The sequence below is a fragment of the Melopsittacus undulatus genome, chromosome 2 (assembly GCF_012275295.1).
Source record: "Melopsittacus undulatus isolate bMelUnd1 chromosome 2, bMelUnd1.mat.Z, whole genome shotgun sequence".
Lineage (NCBI taxonomy): Eukaryota > Metazoa > Chordata > Aves > Psittaciformes > Psittaculidae > Melopsittacus > Melopsittacus undulatus.
This window is the reverse complement of record NC_047528.1, coordinates 26,516,188-26,533,494: the sequence shown is the minus strand read 5'-3', so window position 1 is coordinate 26,533,494 and position 17,307 is coordinate 26,516,188. Positions and strand designations below refer to the sequence as shown.

Below are 17,307 nucleotides of genomic sequence, written 5' to 3'. Positions count from 1 at the left end.
CTTTCATGAATTTTCTCATTTGGTGGCTCTCCTGGAGGGGGCCAGGGCTTCCACACCCACTTTTTTCCCAAAGGATGTCTCCCCAAAGCAGCTAAACATGACTCAGATATGGTTATTCCTTCGAAATCAAAGGGCACTCTGTAGATTCTGACTGCAGACATATGGGCCCACTACTGTGCAAGATGTTCAAAGCAATCAGACATTCTGGCTGTTAATCTATGTAGAATAAAAATGGTACTTATCAGGAATGGCCATGAGCTAATCAGGCAACCAAATGCTCCACACCTCTATCCACAACAGTGCCCATCTAAATGTGGCATCACTGGGACACACATATATATATACTCAAAAGCTGAGGAACCCCTTCCTGTGGTGATGTCCAGAAATGGTGACTTACCTCCTGAAGTGAACATGACTCATAACATTTCCACAGAATAAGACATGAAAAAGTTTGATTAGACAATCTGGGATTCTTTTTAACTCCACAAACACTCCTATGGTACTGTCCTATGGTACTGAGTCATAAGTCCCTGTGTACACTGAAACTTCTGCAATTTTGCTTTCAAGCTGCTTCTCAGGACTTCCTTGCAGGAACTGTTTCCCACAGAAAAGATGAGTTCAGCCACCCTGCATCAGGAACCACTAGTTTTTAAAGCAATATTTTGTCACAGGTTTGAGTCAACAAAAATTGACAGCTTTAGTGGGGGTATTTTTTAAAGACTCGAATGCTTATTTTGGACAACATGAAGCTTTTCATGTAGTTGCAATAAGAGGTAATCTATAAAATGTCTTGACTTAAAGTCAACTGTCCATCTCCAAAAATTTTCTATACAAAATGCATACTAAAATGGTGCTAGAGCTTTATTAGCAATACCACTGTTAGTATCTTTTTTACCATAAATTGTACCAGACTTATTTTTTTATAAAATATTTAAAATATTCCTTCATTCCTGATTCTCAGATACTTTCAACATTAACAAGCAAAAACCAGTATTTAGCAGTTCAATAACAGGGTGGGGGGAGGTTTGTTTGTTTTATTTTCTCTTTGTGTGCTCAGATCATAGAATCACAGAATGGTTTGGGTTGGAAGGGTCCTTTGAAGATGACCTAGTTCCAACCCACTGCCATAGGCAGGGACACCTTCCACTAAACCAGGTTGCTCAAAGCCCTGTCCAGCCTGACCTTGATCACTGCCAGGGATGGGGCAACCACAGCTTCTCTGGGCAACCTGTGCCAGTGTCTCACCACCCTCACAGTAAAAAAATTTCTTCTCATGTTCAATCTAAGCTCACCCTTTTTCAGTTTAAAACTTGTCCTGTCACTACAGTCCTTGGTAAAAAGTCTCTCTCCATCTTTCTTGTAGGCCCTGGTTAGGTACTAGAAAGCTGCAATAAGGTCACCCTTGAGCCTTTTATTCAGGCTGAACATGCCCAACTCTCTCAGTGTGTCTCCATACTACAGGTGCTCCAGCCCTCTGAGGACTTTTGTGGCCCTCCTCTGGGCCCACTCAAGCAAGTCCATGTCCCTCTTGTGTTGGGTGCTCCAGAGCTGGACACAGCACTGCAGGTGGGGTCTCACCAGAGCAGAGTATAGCAGCAGGATCAACTTCATTGACCTGCTGACCATGCTCCTTTGGATGTAGTACTGGATATGGTTGGCTTTCTGGACTGCAAGTGCACACTGTCAGCTTAAGTCCAATTTTTTGTCCACTATTATAGAATAGTTAGGGTTGGAAAGCACCTTAAGATCATCTAGTTCCAGCCACCCTGCCATGGGCAGGGACACCTCACACTAAACCATGTCACTCAAGGCTCTTTCCAACCTGGCCTTGAACACTGCCAGGGATGGAGCGTTCACAGCTTCCCTGGGCAACCCATTCCAGTGCCTCACCACACTTACAGTAAAGAACTGCTTCCTTATATCCAATCTAAACTTCCCATTTAAGTTTTAACCCATTATCCCTTGTCCTGTCACTACAGTCCCTAATGAACAGTCCCTCCCCAGCATCCTTATAAGCCCTCTTCACATACTGGAAGGCTGCTATGAGGTCTCCATGCAGCCTTCTCTTCTCCAGGCTGAACAGCCCCAACTTTCTCAGCCTGTCTTCATATGGGAGGTGCTCCAGTCCCCTGATCATCCTCATGGCCCTCCTCTGGACTTGTTCCAACAGTTCCATGTCCTTTTTATGCTGAGGACACCAGAACTGCACACAATACTCCAAGTGAGGTCTCATGAGAGCAGAGTAGAGGGGCAGGATCACCTCCTTTGACCTGCTGGTCACACTCCTTTTGATGCAGCCCAGGATACAGTTGGCTTTTGGGGCTGTGAGTGCACACTGCAGCCGGCTCATGTCCTGTTTCTCATCGACCAGCACCGTGAAGTCCTTTTCCCCAGGGCTGCTCTGAATCTCTTCTCTGCCCAACCTGTAGCTGTGCCTGCGATTGCTCTGACCCAGGTGTAGGACCTTGAACTTGGCATGGTTAAACTTCAAGAGGCTGGCATCAGCCCACCTCACAAGCGTGTCAAGGTCCCTCTGGATGGCATTCCTTCCCTCCAGCATATCAACAGAACTACGCAGCTTGGTGTCATCGGCAAACTTGCTGAGGGCACACTCAATCCCACTGTCCATGTCACCAAGAAAGATGTTGAATAAGACTGATCCCAGCACAGATCTCTGAGGGACACCACTTGTTATTGGTCTCCAGCTGGACACTGAGCCATTGACCACAACTCTTCGCATGTGGCCATCCAGCCAGTTCTTTATCCACCAAGTGTTCCACCTAGCAGATTGATGTCTTTCCAATTTATAGACAAGAATGTCATGCAGAAGTGTCGAATGCTTTGCACAAGTCCAGGTAGATGACATCTGGATTATTGCCAAAATCTTCTCCACAGGGTTGTTCTCAATCCATTCATCCCCCAGTCTACATTCATATTGGGGTTGCTCCAACCTGGGTGCAGGACCTTGCAGTTGGCCTTGTTGAACTTCATGAGGTTTTAGAAGGTAAAAAGCATTTTGTTCACCTAAGAACATTCACTGTAGGCCCAAGTGTAGTAAAGGTGAGAAAAAAAAGGTAGCAGAAAGAGAAAAGTTGTTGAAATAAAATGTTCCATGATATTCCCTGTTCTTAACTGTATACTACAGATGAAAAAGGAAACCTTTCAAGTGTGTTTTCCAGTGAAAAATGTATTTATTCACAATACTCTATGTTTCTTCAATCTCATAAAGGGAAGGAAAGTTTAGGAAAAAATAAACAAAAAACAACACCGAAGTGCTAAAGTCCTGAGGCCTAGAGAAATACAAGAATAAAGAGCTTACAAGAATTAGTGGTCAGAAAGTTCCACCAAAAAGACAGAGAGTTAAATTACAGAGGTTTTTTTACGGCAAATTAGGAGCCCAAAATGTGAGTAATACTATAGCAGGATCAATGAGGACAAAGGAAACAGCAGTAAGACTGCATACAATGCTAGAACTGCTTATGGGGCAAAATGTAAGAGCCAGGAGTTCTCATTTGCAGCCCACACACTGACACAGCATCACTTTTTTTGTTCTCACATGTTCACAGTCAGTTACAAAGCCAACAGCACTTGCATGGAAGCTAAAAATGAGTGTATTCCCCTTCAATAAGGTGCTGCACAGTGATACTGACATGTATTTCTTAAAGCTAATCTTTTTCTCCACAACTTTGTCCTACAGTAAATTCAAGATGTTTCTGTTATGTCCTCATTTTCTGAGTGCCCACATAAAACAAAATTAATCTAATATAAAGCTGTTAGAATAAGCATAGAATAAGGACTTATTAATAGAAACATGCTAGGATTCATTGTGTGACCTATAAATACCTAGAGCAAAATAATGAGGAATGTCTAAATTTGAGGGTGCATTTTTATAACAAGTTTTGTATTTTTAAGCAAGATGGACAAGTGAATTTTCCACAGAACATTTTGGTGCTCTGTGAAGTTTGCCTTTCTATATAAAGAGCTCATCTATATTTGTTTCCCACATGCTTCTAAGAATGATGTAGCATCTGAAATTAAAGATATTTTTCAGTAGCTATCTTATGAGGGCTATCATTGCAGACAAAACTGGAGAAGGAGAAAGTGCACAGAAGTACAAGGTTTGAAGGAACTTTAAATCCCATATACTGCAAAGCTGGAAAACCTTTTGTTTATGAACAGGCAGGGAAGAAAAGCAAGAGAGAGAATAACATATTCCACATTCAATGGCTGTTGAGACGCAGCTCTACTTGTTGCCAAGTGATTTTTCCTTTTTTTATGTGATAATCTTTTGTGTATATAAATTCTTCGGGTTTGCAAGGGTGACTGAGGAAGAAACCTCTGAAGCTGAAATCTGGCTTACTGTTAACAGAGCAGTTTTAAGTTTAAGCACTGAATCAAAGTGCAGTCTTATTTCCACACTAGTTCTCCTCTTGCAGTGTAAGAGCAACTGGGACCAGATTACTTAACGGCTCAAAGGGGCATGTGTTGAATAGTTTGGGCCTAAAATTTAATCACCATAAAATAATTTTCTTTATTAAAAGCTTGTTCTGGGGATTGTTAATATTACTTTTATTATTGTTGAGCACTTTATAAAAAAGACTGTATTTCTTAGTATTCATAAAGAGGCCAATCTATTTATTAAATTGTCTTACTCAGTGGCCCCTGTGCTTGCCAGTTTAAGCTGAAAGGTATGAGATGTCACTGTGTTGCCAGATCATGTAATGATTATAATTTTGCAGAGAAGTTACAATTACTCCAAAACAGAACATATTTCTGCACTTAATGGCCAAAGCATTTCTCCTTCTCTTGTAACAGAAGTAACTTTGCAGACAGGAATATCTAAACACAGGGCTGACAGCAGAGTTGGTTATCATTCAGCTCCCTCACCTCTGGCCCACCCTTTTCACCTGCAGGTCGGGGTTCTCTCCTACTTGTTTCAACTGTCACACAAGACGAAATTACCTGCTTTTTACTTTGCAAAACTCAGAAGAATCTTACCCTAATATGCCTAAATAAATAAATAAGCAAATAAATAAAATCCCCAAACCAACCAACCAACAAAACAGAAGATGGAGCCAGAGAGTAGCTTTTAAAGCAAATTGCCGGAGAAGATGGGGAATTCAGTTTGCTCCAAATCTTAAGCTTCAAACAAGGCTGCAGATAAGGAATTGGAGAAAGCCTTTCAAGACTCTGGGGTGCAGTACTAGGCTATGGAAAGTGGCTCCATTGGGTGGATGCATCAGTTTAAACTGCTTCTTCCCAGAGGTCTGTTGTCATCCTGTACGTGAACCCATGAGCCACTGTTCTTGCTCATAGGCAGGCAGCCTAATTCAGCTGTATCCAAATCGAAGGAGTAAAAGTCAACCCGCATCAAGAAAATAAAGGACAAAACTAACATAGGGAAGGATGTTTCATTTACCATGGTGATACGCCAAAAAGCAAAGTAAGATAAATGACACTAAGAAACAAGGTAATATTAATTCAATATAAAGTAAGCTGAATTTTTAAGCTTGTTTTTCACTCTGTTATGGATGTACTCTTCCAAGAAAGCTCAAATAAACCAAGCATAACATCCTAGTGACCACTTCTACCAGTTTGGAATTTATATTAACAAGAAAAAGAGTCTTTAAATGCTGTCATTTTTGTTATTTCCTTCAAAAAGCACCTACCAGAGGTACATAATTTAATTCTTAACCCTACAGATATTTTAAATGCAGAAAAAGAACTGGATAGGCTTGCTTTTCTTGGCTTCAAATTCAGTTACTAAGTCATCTTGCTTTCAGTCTTAACAATAGTTTTAATCCATGTGATTTGATCCAAAAGTGATGACAGAAAGAAAAAACAAAACCAAAAACAAACAAACAAAAAAACCTGCTAGGAAGTATTTATAAGATTTATTTTCTTGCCTTTTTTTCCCCCTTTTTTTGGTTATAAGGGGAAGCACTTTTCCAAACTAACCCTAATTTTGCTTCAGAATGTGCTCATAAAACTTGATGTCTACAGCAATTCTAACTTTAAATCCTTTTGTCCATTAGTTTTGTCAATATGGGAAAACTGTTGTTCAAAAGTTTTTTGTTAAAATGTGTGTGACAATGATAGATCTGGGAGAACATTCAGGTCTTGGTAGTAGTTTCAGTGCCTTTTCCACCATTATGACATTATTCTTTTAGCTTGTTGGGTGGAATGCAGGAGGAAGCTTTGCATTTCTGTCTGACTTTGCAACCTTTCTATTTCTTCTCTGATTCCCTTCCTCCTCTCCCCAGGTTTCTATGCAGTACTTTTTCTTCCCTCAGCCATAGCAAAACTTTTGGTGTGCAATAATTTCCCAGCTATATTTCCCCCTCTTATAAGGGAAGACCTCAGGTTTGCACACCTGGTAAAGTGATGTACTAGACCTCAGGACACATATCTGTTATTCAAGTGCCTTCTGGTCTTGCAGAGGAAGTCACCACTACAGATAAGCTCTAAGACATGCCCTTATGATTCTTATCTTGACTGGCCACTGCTGGAGTCTTGTATTGTGTTGTCTTCCACCTCCTACCCTCAAAGGGTAACTTATTTACAAAGATCAAACCTTTATATAAAGCATGTATTTCATTTCAGCATACTGTTATTTTGCTTTGGTCCAGAATACATGCCCGACTTTCAGTGTTTTCCCTCAGTGTCTTAAACCTTGAAGGATTAGTCTTGGACCTGAAACTGTTTAAAGATACGGGAAAGACAAGGTTAATGGGAAAATGTAATATGTCTAAGCAGGCAACTGAAGAAAATCCAGATAATTTGGGGAATATGCAGGACCTATTTCCAGTCCTGTGAACCACACTTTTGCCCATCAAAGCCATTCATTTTCTTCATTACTTGCTTCTTTAAAGGCTCATTTAGCAAAAAGTCTTCTTGGTCTCCCAAGAGCCTGTAGTCACTTGTGTCCAACATACTCTCAGTTTATCTGTCAGCAGTGCACAGTGCCCAATCTTGAACAAAAACAATTACAAGTACAGCAGACCTTGACAGACTTGAGTTTTATAGGACATGTTTAGATACACATTGTTCTGAAAACTATAAAGTATATTGATGTCTTCAGAGACTATCTCCCATATCTCATCTCATCAAGCAGCAAGGCAAGCATTTCTATCTGTAGGTCTAACCTAGGACAGCAGGATCATCCATAACAGTAAGAGGATTGGTCTCTACCTCTTTAGCAACAATTTCCTTCTAAGAATTATAAGAAAGAGATGTTATCTTTTACAATCACACTTCCTGTGGGAAATAGTTTGAGACTGCAGATTCATTTCCTATATGCTATTATACAGCCATTATGTAGTTGACTGGACATTTCCCTCCACAGTAGACTTCCGTACCTCTAATAGTTCAGTCGTGTAAAGTTTAAATGTCTTGCTGTGGTCCTGCAGATACTGCTTGTTTGTTTAGCATAACAGAGATTACTATACATTGTGAAAATTTAGTTTCTGCCAAAAAAAAAATACTGTATCTTTATTGCCTATATCTACTACATAAGCAACGTAAGTGCCAAGTGGGCAGCCAGGATTTGTTCTGTTGCTGACGCTGCTCTGTGTCATTCCCAGAGAAAAAGTAAACCCCTGATCTTTGAGTTTTTATACCTGGTATTTTTTTTCCCTGCAGAGAAATGCTGTTCATTAGCTTAGTGTGGGCACATGTAAAGTTACAACTCACATAATGCTTTCCAATCTGCTTATTAAACTTCTGCAACACAAGACAATGGTTCAGACACTGAGCATGATTTTCCAGACTGTTTTGAGACAGATTATGAAAGTTTGGTGTATACCTCAGGAGGAAGTGCTTTTTCACTGGCATTAGCACATATCTGGGTATGTTATCTGACCTTCTTGGACCTCAATGAATCCATCAGGAAAAGTAAGTGTAAAGTAACATCTTCTGGAAAATGCGCTGCTGGAAATCTGTTGCATTTCCTTTAGGAATGAGCTGTTGGATAATAAATTTCTACTGCCATCACTCAAGCAGCCCTGCCACACTGCAAACCTTCTATCAAAAACCCTTGCTGGCCACAAGGCTTGCACTGACCACCACCTCTGTCCGGGCTTGCCCTGCGTCTTATGTCACCCATTTTCAACATTGAATACTGAAATTCACATAGGAATTGTGCAACTGTGTAAACGTTGTTTGATGCAGAAAACGCTAGACAAAGCTTAGTACAGCGAGATTCTATGGTCTAATGTAGCATCAGAAATCCCACCTCTACTTCACATGCCGACCTTCAGCGCCCAAGATAAGCTCAGGCTGGAAAAAGCAATGTAAACACCCCTTTCTTTCGCAAAACGGTTCGCACGGCTTGACTACGGGACTGCCACCACACAGCCTCACCGTGCCAACCGAGGAGCATTAGACATTCGCCATAAGCGGGACACGTTTACCTGGCTGCCCCCTGAGACGTGCCCGCGCTCAGCCCGGACAGCTGCTGGGAGGGCGGTCATTGAAGAAGATGTGTGTTTAAACCGCGTTCTGATCGGAGGGTTTCCTGAGCTGAGAGAGACAACAACCCCAGCACCGCGAGATGGCGGCAGACAGCCCTCGGCCGCCATTTTCTCCCCCCCCCATCCGGCCATCGCGCCTATGCCGCGCCCCGCCCCGCCCGGCCCAGCCCAGCCCGGCTCGGGGGCGGTGCCGCCGCCGCTGCTTTGGTTCCTGCTTCCCGGGGAGCCCGAGGCGGCGCCCAGCTCAGGCAGGTCGCTTCTCCGGCTCGGTAGTGCGGGCCGCCTTTCCCGGCAGCAGCCTCCTCCGGCCGTCAGCGGAGGTGCCCGCTGGCCCCACGAAGCCCATGGCGGCGGAGCCTCAGCCCAAGGCGCTGACTCGCAAGCCCCTTCTGCTCCACAAAGTGGAGGGCTCGCAGGAGGTGGTGAACATGGCAGCGATAGTGCCCAAGGAGGATGGGGTCATCAGCGTCTCCGAGGACAGGTACCGGGAAGTGGGGGTCTACAGGTCCTGTGGGGCTGTGGTGGTGGGCTGTCATCTCCCACCATCACTTGTCTGTGATGGTGGTGGCGATGGGCCACCATTGCAGGACCCACCGGTGATGGGCCACCACCAACACCGAGGAGTGATGGTGGGAGGTGACAGGTCCTGCGGTGGTGGTCCATGACCAGTGATGATGGTGGTGACATACCACCAGTGTTGCTGGTGTGGCTTTAATTCCATCAACATACTTCAGGCAAGTGCCAGGGTCACGGTGGTCCAGCATGGGGACATGGCTTAAGCCAGCCACATCGAGTCCTGCAGGAGAAGGAGCTTGGGGGTCTCACCTTGGTGTCTGTCTTCTCCTCCACTGCAGCATGGGTCAGGGCAGTGAGTGCGATGGAGCACTGCTGAAACTTGCAGGACTCGAATAACTTTTCTTAACCAGGTTAAAATGGGATTTAAGATCCCCTGCATTACAAAGATTTCTGGGGAGGCTGTGGAGATCTTTGACCTTGCCTAAAGATTGTGGTGGCTTTAGCTAGAACAGTAGTTTTGGTTCCTGATTTCTCTCTCCAGACATTTCTTGGTAATTGTTTAAAAACACCATGTATCAGTGATAAGATCTTGGAGTTAAAGCTCTTGTTGTAAAGCTGCCAAAGAGGAGGAGAATGTCTTCAGGCCGTTTAACTGGTCTGTGCGAGGTCTGAGGCTGCCCAGCGCAGCCCTGTCCCTTCTGAAAGAGCTCAAACTCAATGTAGCCCTGCAGCTGAAGCTTCAAGACTCTACCCTGAAGGTGTCTTCCTTTAAAGTAAGAGCGGTTTTTTTTCTTCCAGATACCATAAATAGTTATATTAAGCAGTTTCTTTGCAACTCAGGTGTAACCTGTGTCCCCAGCTTGAAAGACAAACGTTGTCCACTGTGTGGATATGCTTTGATTCTTAAGGCTAGGGTTTTGTTGTGGACTGTTTCTCTTAGATGCCTGTTATCCTGCTGAGTGGCTGCTTTTATGTCTCCACTGGATTTCTGGGAAACTGTCAGTATGTCTTTCATCTTGTCTTTTTCCTCACTGTGAGTTAGTTTTTAGTTAGTTGTCAAAAATGTGCAGATTTAAGATCATTTCAGTTCTAAGTTGTGGTCTCCAAGTGAACTTTCATGCCTCATAGAAAGAGGAACTGAGCTGCTTCAAACATGTACATTGTCAAAAAGCAGTTTTGCATTACTGTGTGCTCACGATTTTATTGTCTTTACATTTTTTATGTGTTTGTTCTGAAGCTAAATAAAACTTGAGTTTGTTTTGGCTCACTGTAGCTGTTAAGCTTATTCAGCCAATCCTGTTTATCTGTAAGAAAGTATTCCTGAAATTAATTTGCTCTCATATAGATTCTCTCTCAGTGTCTCTCTCCCCCACTATAGACAAAATACATAGCTTCTGCTGTTTTAGAATGTACGAGTTGCTGAAAACAGGTTGATGCTCCAAGTTTATACTTACATATAGAGAAAGGGATTGATCAAAAGTCTTTGTTTCACTAGTAGCTGTTATGTCAGGTTCAAGTAACAAGTGGTAAAGCAGAAAACAGTGTTTTCACACTTAGCTATTGTTTCATTTAGTGTGAAAACTGGTGATGCTCACCAGTTAATGAGCATCACCCTTTCCTTTCCTGTCCCAGAGCAAACCCTGGGTGCATGTCAGTTAGGTCCTGCTTGCTGTTGAAGCTGGGTGAAGAAATCTGTTTCTAGATGTGCTGCTAGATATCTAAAGTTTTGATGATGGTGCAGAATAGCTCTACAGATGTTAAAATACTGTAGTAAGTGTGGAGGTTCCCAGGCTGTTTTCTGTCTGAAGGTGTTAACCAGGTAATTTGCCTGCTTGTGGGGCTGGTTTGCAGTGTTTTCAAGATGCTGTAAGCTACAGTTGTGCCTTTTATTTCTTTAGGCATGAAGATGTTAATTGATAGCTTTTTTTTTTCTTTAATTTTCTACCTGCATTAGCATTTTAATTGTAATTAAAAAGTTGAGAGTTTGTATCTTATTTGGAAAGAATAACAGGTTGAAAGTCAAACTTGGAGGTTTCAGGATACCCGCGGTGGAAGCATAATTTACTAGACTTTCAATACTTGTGGCTTATGATTGGGTTTGTGCAGATCCTTATGGTGCCTTTTCCTGTTTGGACCTGCCTTCTAATGTTAGTGTTGATGTAGCTGTTTAATGGCCTTGAAATGTGGAGGGCTTTTTGAGATTCCTGAAAACTGTGAAAAACAATTATGGAGATGCTGTCTGCCTCTTTACTTGTTAATCGAGTGAGTTTTCGTCCTGCTTCCCAGCCTGCGATATGTACTGCTCATATGAGAGAAATGTTCTGAAACTTCTGCAGAGAACTTCAACAGGAAGAACTTGCCATCTCCGGTGCTTGCTCTTCGGGCTGGGGAAGATGGGTCTTCAGGAGATGAAGAGGAGGGAGTTCTCCATTGGTTTGCTGGCTAATGGCTGAACATACATCATTGATGAAGTTGCTAGTAGTCTTAACAGTCATAACAACTGTACCATTGTAAAGATTTCCTTTAGTGCACAATGTGGCTGTATACCTATAAGCCCTTCAAAGCAGAGGCTGTCTCTGTTCTCCATTTTGTATGGTACCAGTGGTTTTATCTGTTTTTAAAAGACACAGAAGTGGTTTCAGCTATAGCTTGCAGAGAAAGTCATGCATGATATAGCCCTGAATCATTGTACTTGTAGCACATATATGCACATATTTTGAGAAATAAAATGAAAACTGAGTAATAATAGAGTGTGTGGCCATTCCTGTAATGGCATTGGGAGGAGGGGAGAGAGGGAAGGGGAGTGGGATTTACATGTTTAGCTAGATTTTCTAACTTTTACATAACCTGCAAGGTTGGAGTTTCTTTTCAGTGTGCATCACCCATACATTTTACATACTTTTTCTTCTAAGGAAAAGGGATGCACCTGTCTAGGCAGGTGAGAGTTAAAGGAGTGGCAGCATTTGTGATCCAAGAATGTATAAACCTGATGCAGAAGGGATGTAAGAAAGAAATGACTAACTTTCATCCATGGTCTTTCACCTGCCAGCAAACATCAAAATTGACAGGCACATATATCCAAATATGTAGAGTCTTAAGTGATCCATAGCATTTCATGCCCTAGGTGCTGTATGTGAAGCTCAGATGCGATTTTTCTTATGTGTGCAGGTAGCCCTAAGCTGTCATCAGCTTCCTGTGCATTAATAAGCATTTCAAAGTCACTGAGCATCCTTGTCTTGTGTTGCCTTCAGAGGGAGATGTGGGTGTTGGGCATATCTGAAAACTAGGTCACTGCCATGTCAAGTTCAAACATGTCTAACTCCATGCTCCAGAGAAGATTTAGTGTCACTAATCTCACCTGAACATGGGGATGCAGTGAAAGAAGTGCACTGACTCACCCAGCTTTCGGTGCAAGCAGTTCTGCACGATGTTGCCACACTTATGTATTTCTCAAGAGCCTGCCAGTGATGTGAGGGCTAATTCAGCTGGGTGTCTGTTGTGCTGATCATGTGTCACTGTGCAAGACTGGCAGGAGGGAGTAGGTGTCATTGTGGCAAATGTGTGCTTTGACACTAACCATCTTTTTTTCCACTATGTTGTAGGTGAGGAAAGCTTAGACATATGCTTGTGTAGGCAACTTTCCTGGTAGTTATGAACTCTGATCTGTGCACTCCTATGGATGGGCTCTGTGATCACTTAAATGCTGCAGACCTTGGAAATGTAGGTGTTGAAGTCAAGAACTGTTCTGAAAGTATCCACAGGAGGTAAAAGCTTTCATAATTGTCATGGGTTCAGCCGTGGCAGTGGTTTTTCTCCTTCTTGTAGCTGGTGCAGTGCTGTGTTTTGACTTCTGAGCTGGGAATAGTTGCTTGGTGGTGAGCACGTTTTGAGGGTGTTTTCGTTCAAGGCCCTTGTTTTTGTTCAAGTGCCTTTTGTTCAAGGCACGTGTTCTGCCGAGGAGGAGGGGAGTCCGGGAGGAAGGAGAGACAGGACACCTGACCCAGGCTAACCAATGAGGTATTCCATACCATAGCACGTGATGCCCAGGATGCATACTGGGAGAGAGAGAGCTGGAGGGGTAGAGCTCTAGAGGAAAATGGAGGAGGGAGCAAGCGGTGCTCGGCCGGGCAGGGTGGAGTGAGTTATGGGTCGGTGGCTGGTGAGGTGTTGTATTCTTTTCGCTTGTTATTGGCCGTATCATTATTATTGTGTTATGCCTTAGCTATTAAAACATTCTTATTTCAATCCGTGGGGGCTACATTCCTTGGATTCTCCTTCCTAACTCTCCAGGAGTTGGGGGACTTGGTTTAAACCATGACAATAATCAACTGGAAATTGTCCAAATCCTTTCTTTAAAAAAAAATCATTCTGGTCTCCTGGAAGGTGACAAAATGCAGGAGAAAATATTTATGCCATAGAAATTATTATATATATATATATATATATATATATATATATTAATAATGGGAGACGTTTGTCTTCTCCAATACCTTGTACCACATATTAAGTTCCTTTTGAACTGAGATGTCTCTGCTTCTTTGTGTGGATAGCCGTATAAACAGTAAGCCCAGACTGTTTGTCATTTACATTCATATTAGTGTCTTCATCTCGCATAAAGAAAACTGTGCAGAGCTTGTTGCTATGTTTGCTTTACAGTTTGAGGGCTTCAAAAGCAGATGTGGTTTTTAAGTGTTGATTAAGCTGTTGTCCAGGGGTTGTCTTCTGGGTATGCTAACTAGCCATCTTGTGTAGGTGAAATCTCAACTCTGCTAAACTAACGGTGAACTAGGATTAGGAATCTGCATATGTGACAAGAAATGTAAGGGCTGTCTTTGGTGTCCTGCTGGCATACCTTCTAGTGTGGAGAAGTGTGATCTTTCCACCCTTAAACATATCAAAAGCAATCTTTTGCTCTTTGTGGTTTTGTTGTCCACATCCAGTACATAAAGTGTATAGCAGTATAATTCATGCCTGTGAAGTATCTCTAATGGAAAGGTGGGATTCTTAAGTCAGTGCTGCATCCAGGCAGGATGCAAGCAACTGCAGACCCTTGGGAATTTCTGGGGTTTCTTTCTCCTGTAGTGGAGTGGTAGAAGGTGGCTGCTTTGCCCAGCAGTGTGGTTGCAATATAGGTCTGTAATTCTCATCTGAGCACAGGGTTATGTTACTGATGGCCACTCTGCTTTGAGTGTAGCTGCTGGTTCGCAGCAGAAGTGCAGGGGGTGTGGGAACTGATTTTGATGCTGTCTGTGCATGTTTATCAGTCTAAGCCTGTAGGTTTCACACCCAGGTTATTGGCAGCATAAGCAGTATCAAGCAATGCTGAAGGTGTGCATGCTCTTCACAGGTGTGAAAAGAGTTGTCACTGCCTGAAGGTTCTTTAAATTTTGATTAAAATATCAGTCACCAACAAGATTGTTGAAAGGAAATGAAGGAACTCTACATTAACAGTGCAAAGGCTTGTAAAAGACCTATTGCTGTAAATACAACTTGTTTGCTCTGGATCTTTTTAAAATAATTGGACGTGTTGCAACTTGATGACTGTGTTAGGAATAAGGCTCAGGGTGGAGGTTAGTGTTGGCTGCATGAGTGAGCGAAGTGAATGCTGGCAAGAGGTTTGAGAGGAAACAAGAGGTCCAAAAGCTGTTGGAATCAGAAATTGTTGCAGATGTTGAAATGTAACTGTTCCTGGTTTGACTAACATGTATCCTGTTGAGCTGCCAAAATCCTGGAACTAGCACATAAAATGTTTCTCTGAGTACTTGTTGAAGATCATGAACTGTGCTTAGTAAGTTGTGGGAGACTTGTCATGTACTTTTTTAACCCTCTGTGGCACTTCAAGCCACCAGGAGATACCAGAGCTAGTGTAACCTTTGCCTTGTGATGCTCCCCTCCCAGGTGCTTAGTATCATTTAAAGATTTAAACCACAACCATTAGTCTTGTCTTCCTGATTTGAGCTATCCTTTAGCTGCTAGCTCATGCAGGTCAGTGCACAAATTGGTGTAACTCCTGTAGTTGTATTAAGTTCACATCTTAACTGCAGAAATGTGGTAGGACATGGCTTGGACCACAGCTTGTGCAGACCCACTTTCAGCTGCACAGTTAAGCATCAAAATAGGGTTGAACATAAGGTGCTTGAGTATTTAGAGTTAGAGATGCAGTGGTTTTTACTTCTCTGTTTTAGGGGTTATTCATTTCTATAAAGGTCTAGATGCATGTATCTTATCTCACAAGTTTTATTTGGAGTAAGAAGACCTACTTAATATGCCTTCTGTTTGCCTTATGGTAGCTTCATTTTCTGCCAGTTGCCGAACAATGCTCGAGTTGCATTAAGTTTTGAGATGCTGAAACCATCTCCCACATTACCCAGTTCTCATTTTATTTCTTGTCTTCCCTGACCCCATTTTAAATGCACTGGCATCTGCTTGCACAGAGCCTGCATCTCTAATCAGTGTGTCTCCTGTCTGTCAGGCTTGGTGACCTTCTCCTGCAGTCTCTCCAGTTCTACAGCTGAACAATGCTCCTTGCCAAGAGGAGACTGCACAATACCAGCACTGTGTGTGCTCTGCAGCCCCTGGAAGAAAAACAAATGGCAGTTATGGACTATGTGCAGTACAGAGCTGGCATGTAACTAAAAACAAAGGTGTTGCAGGAAACTGGTAGTTTCTTCTCCTCAAGCTAAAGATGGAGGATGCTGCAGCACTAAACAACTGCAATACCTTAAAAGAATTGCAAGCGTTTTGAAGCTATCAAACTAGTTCAGTAAGTCTGGCCTTTCATTGTGGATCACCTAGCAGACTGAAGGTCTCAAATAGCATGTGATGTTGTAGCACAATAGAGATATGTCGGTAGGTTGTTTGACCTACCTTGTAGGATTTTGGTTACTGAGGCAGACTCTATTTTCCTTCCCTCCAGCTGCACTTGTTCCTGCATGGTATCTGCTAACAGTGATCTGTGCATGGGTTTCCCAGCAACAACTTTCAGCTATGTGATAATACATGCAAGACAGCTGCTCAAAAGTGGCACACATTTTGTGAAATACTGTTTGTAACAGTCTTAAGAGAAGTTAGAAAATACTTAGTGGATCAGAGACCAAATGGGAAGGAGAGGATAGGAAGGTGTAATACAGGCATGAATGTGCTCCTGTGTTAAAGAGCTCTAAAAGCTCTGTAAATGATGCGTAATGCCCTAAGGAGAGCAATTGGCATTTGCACAAGTGTCTTCTGTGCACCATTGTTTTCTGTGCCCTGTAACCTCTCACGCATTGGAAGGCTATTCACATAAAAGCAACACCAGAAGCCATGTTTTATTGCCTTTCCCATGGTGCTTCTGTCAAATGCCTGTGAAATACAAATAGGTTCATATAAAACTCTGTCAGTATTTGCATGTATTTGCCCAGGGATTTGATGAATATTGCAGTACTCCCTAGTGTGCTCTGTTGCAAAGACAGTAGCAAGGAAAACTACAGTGGTTTCCGTCTGCATATGATGTGAGGGAGTGATGGATGCAGTTGTGGCACTGCAGGATGCAGCAGGGTGGGATGGGCACCATGGGAAGGAACAGAAGTGCTGGAGTGCTGAGAATGGCTACATGCAGCAGGATGCAACATGTTTAGCAGAGTCTTAACCTTCATGGATCTCTTTAGGAAAGAACATAAAACTTCCTTCTTTGTACTTCATGAGGTGAAGTATGAAATGCAGTAAATGGGAAAACTATAAAACAAGCATCCACACAGGAATGGCAAATATCCCAGTAAGCAAGTTGACCGAGTGGCTGGAACAAGTCTGGAGAAGGAAAAGGACAGTTTCATTAAAAGGAGAAGCAAGACAGAGCAAGTTCACCAGGCAGCCCTCTAAGGAGGAAGATTTACATAATCATGAAACCAAATGTATCTTTCAGTGTTCTTCATGTGTCACAGACTCCATGCCTGATGGCTTGAAACTGTGCAAAAATAATGGTCAAAATGGATATTTGGCTTTCAGAAAGCAGGTAATAAATTCTGCAAGTTAGGCTGTGCTGAGATTTTAGATGGACAATATACAGCTGTCATTCTAATGGAGGAGAGGGAGAGCAGTTGTGGAGGCTGGGTTAAAAAAAAAATTATGTTTTAATTTTTCTCCTAGTCAGGCTGCAGAAAATAACATTCTGTAACTAACCTTGGCCAGACATTGAACATATGGGCTTTGCTTGTGATACCATGTGTATTCACCACTAAATTGAGTTTTCAGGGAACTCTTAAGGTTTTGAACACTGAATCGAAGGCACTGCCAAAGCACAGTTCTGGGTAGAAGAGCATTGCTATTGTGCTGCCAAGTTTAC

At 42.6% G+C, this 17,307-nt stretch overlaps 1 protein-coding gene across 2 annotated transcripts in view; it reads left to right on the top strand.

The window, feature by feature from the left end:
• The first annotated feature begins 8,698 nt into the window (after window positions 1-8,698).
• The window catches only part of WDFY2 (WD repeat and FYVE domain containing 2), a 64,729-nt gene continuing 56,120 nt past the window's right edge, over window positions 8,699-17,307 (top strand). The window contains exon 1 of one of the 2 annotated variants that reach the window (XM_005147648.3): window positions 8,699-8,952. In XM_005147648.3, the coding sequence (XP_005147705.1) occupies window positions 8,816-8,952 (137 nt within the window). In that variant the 5' untranslated portion in view covers window positions 8,699-8,815. Of the gene's footprint in view, window positions 8,953-9,687; window positions 9,761-17,307 lie in introns of those variants that run through there. The other variant, XM_031047749.2, reaches the window with a different exon arrangement.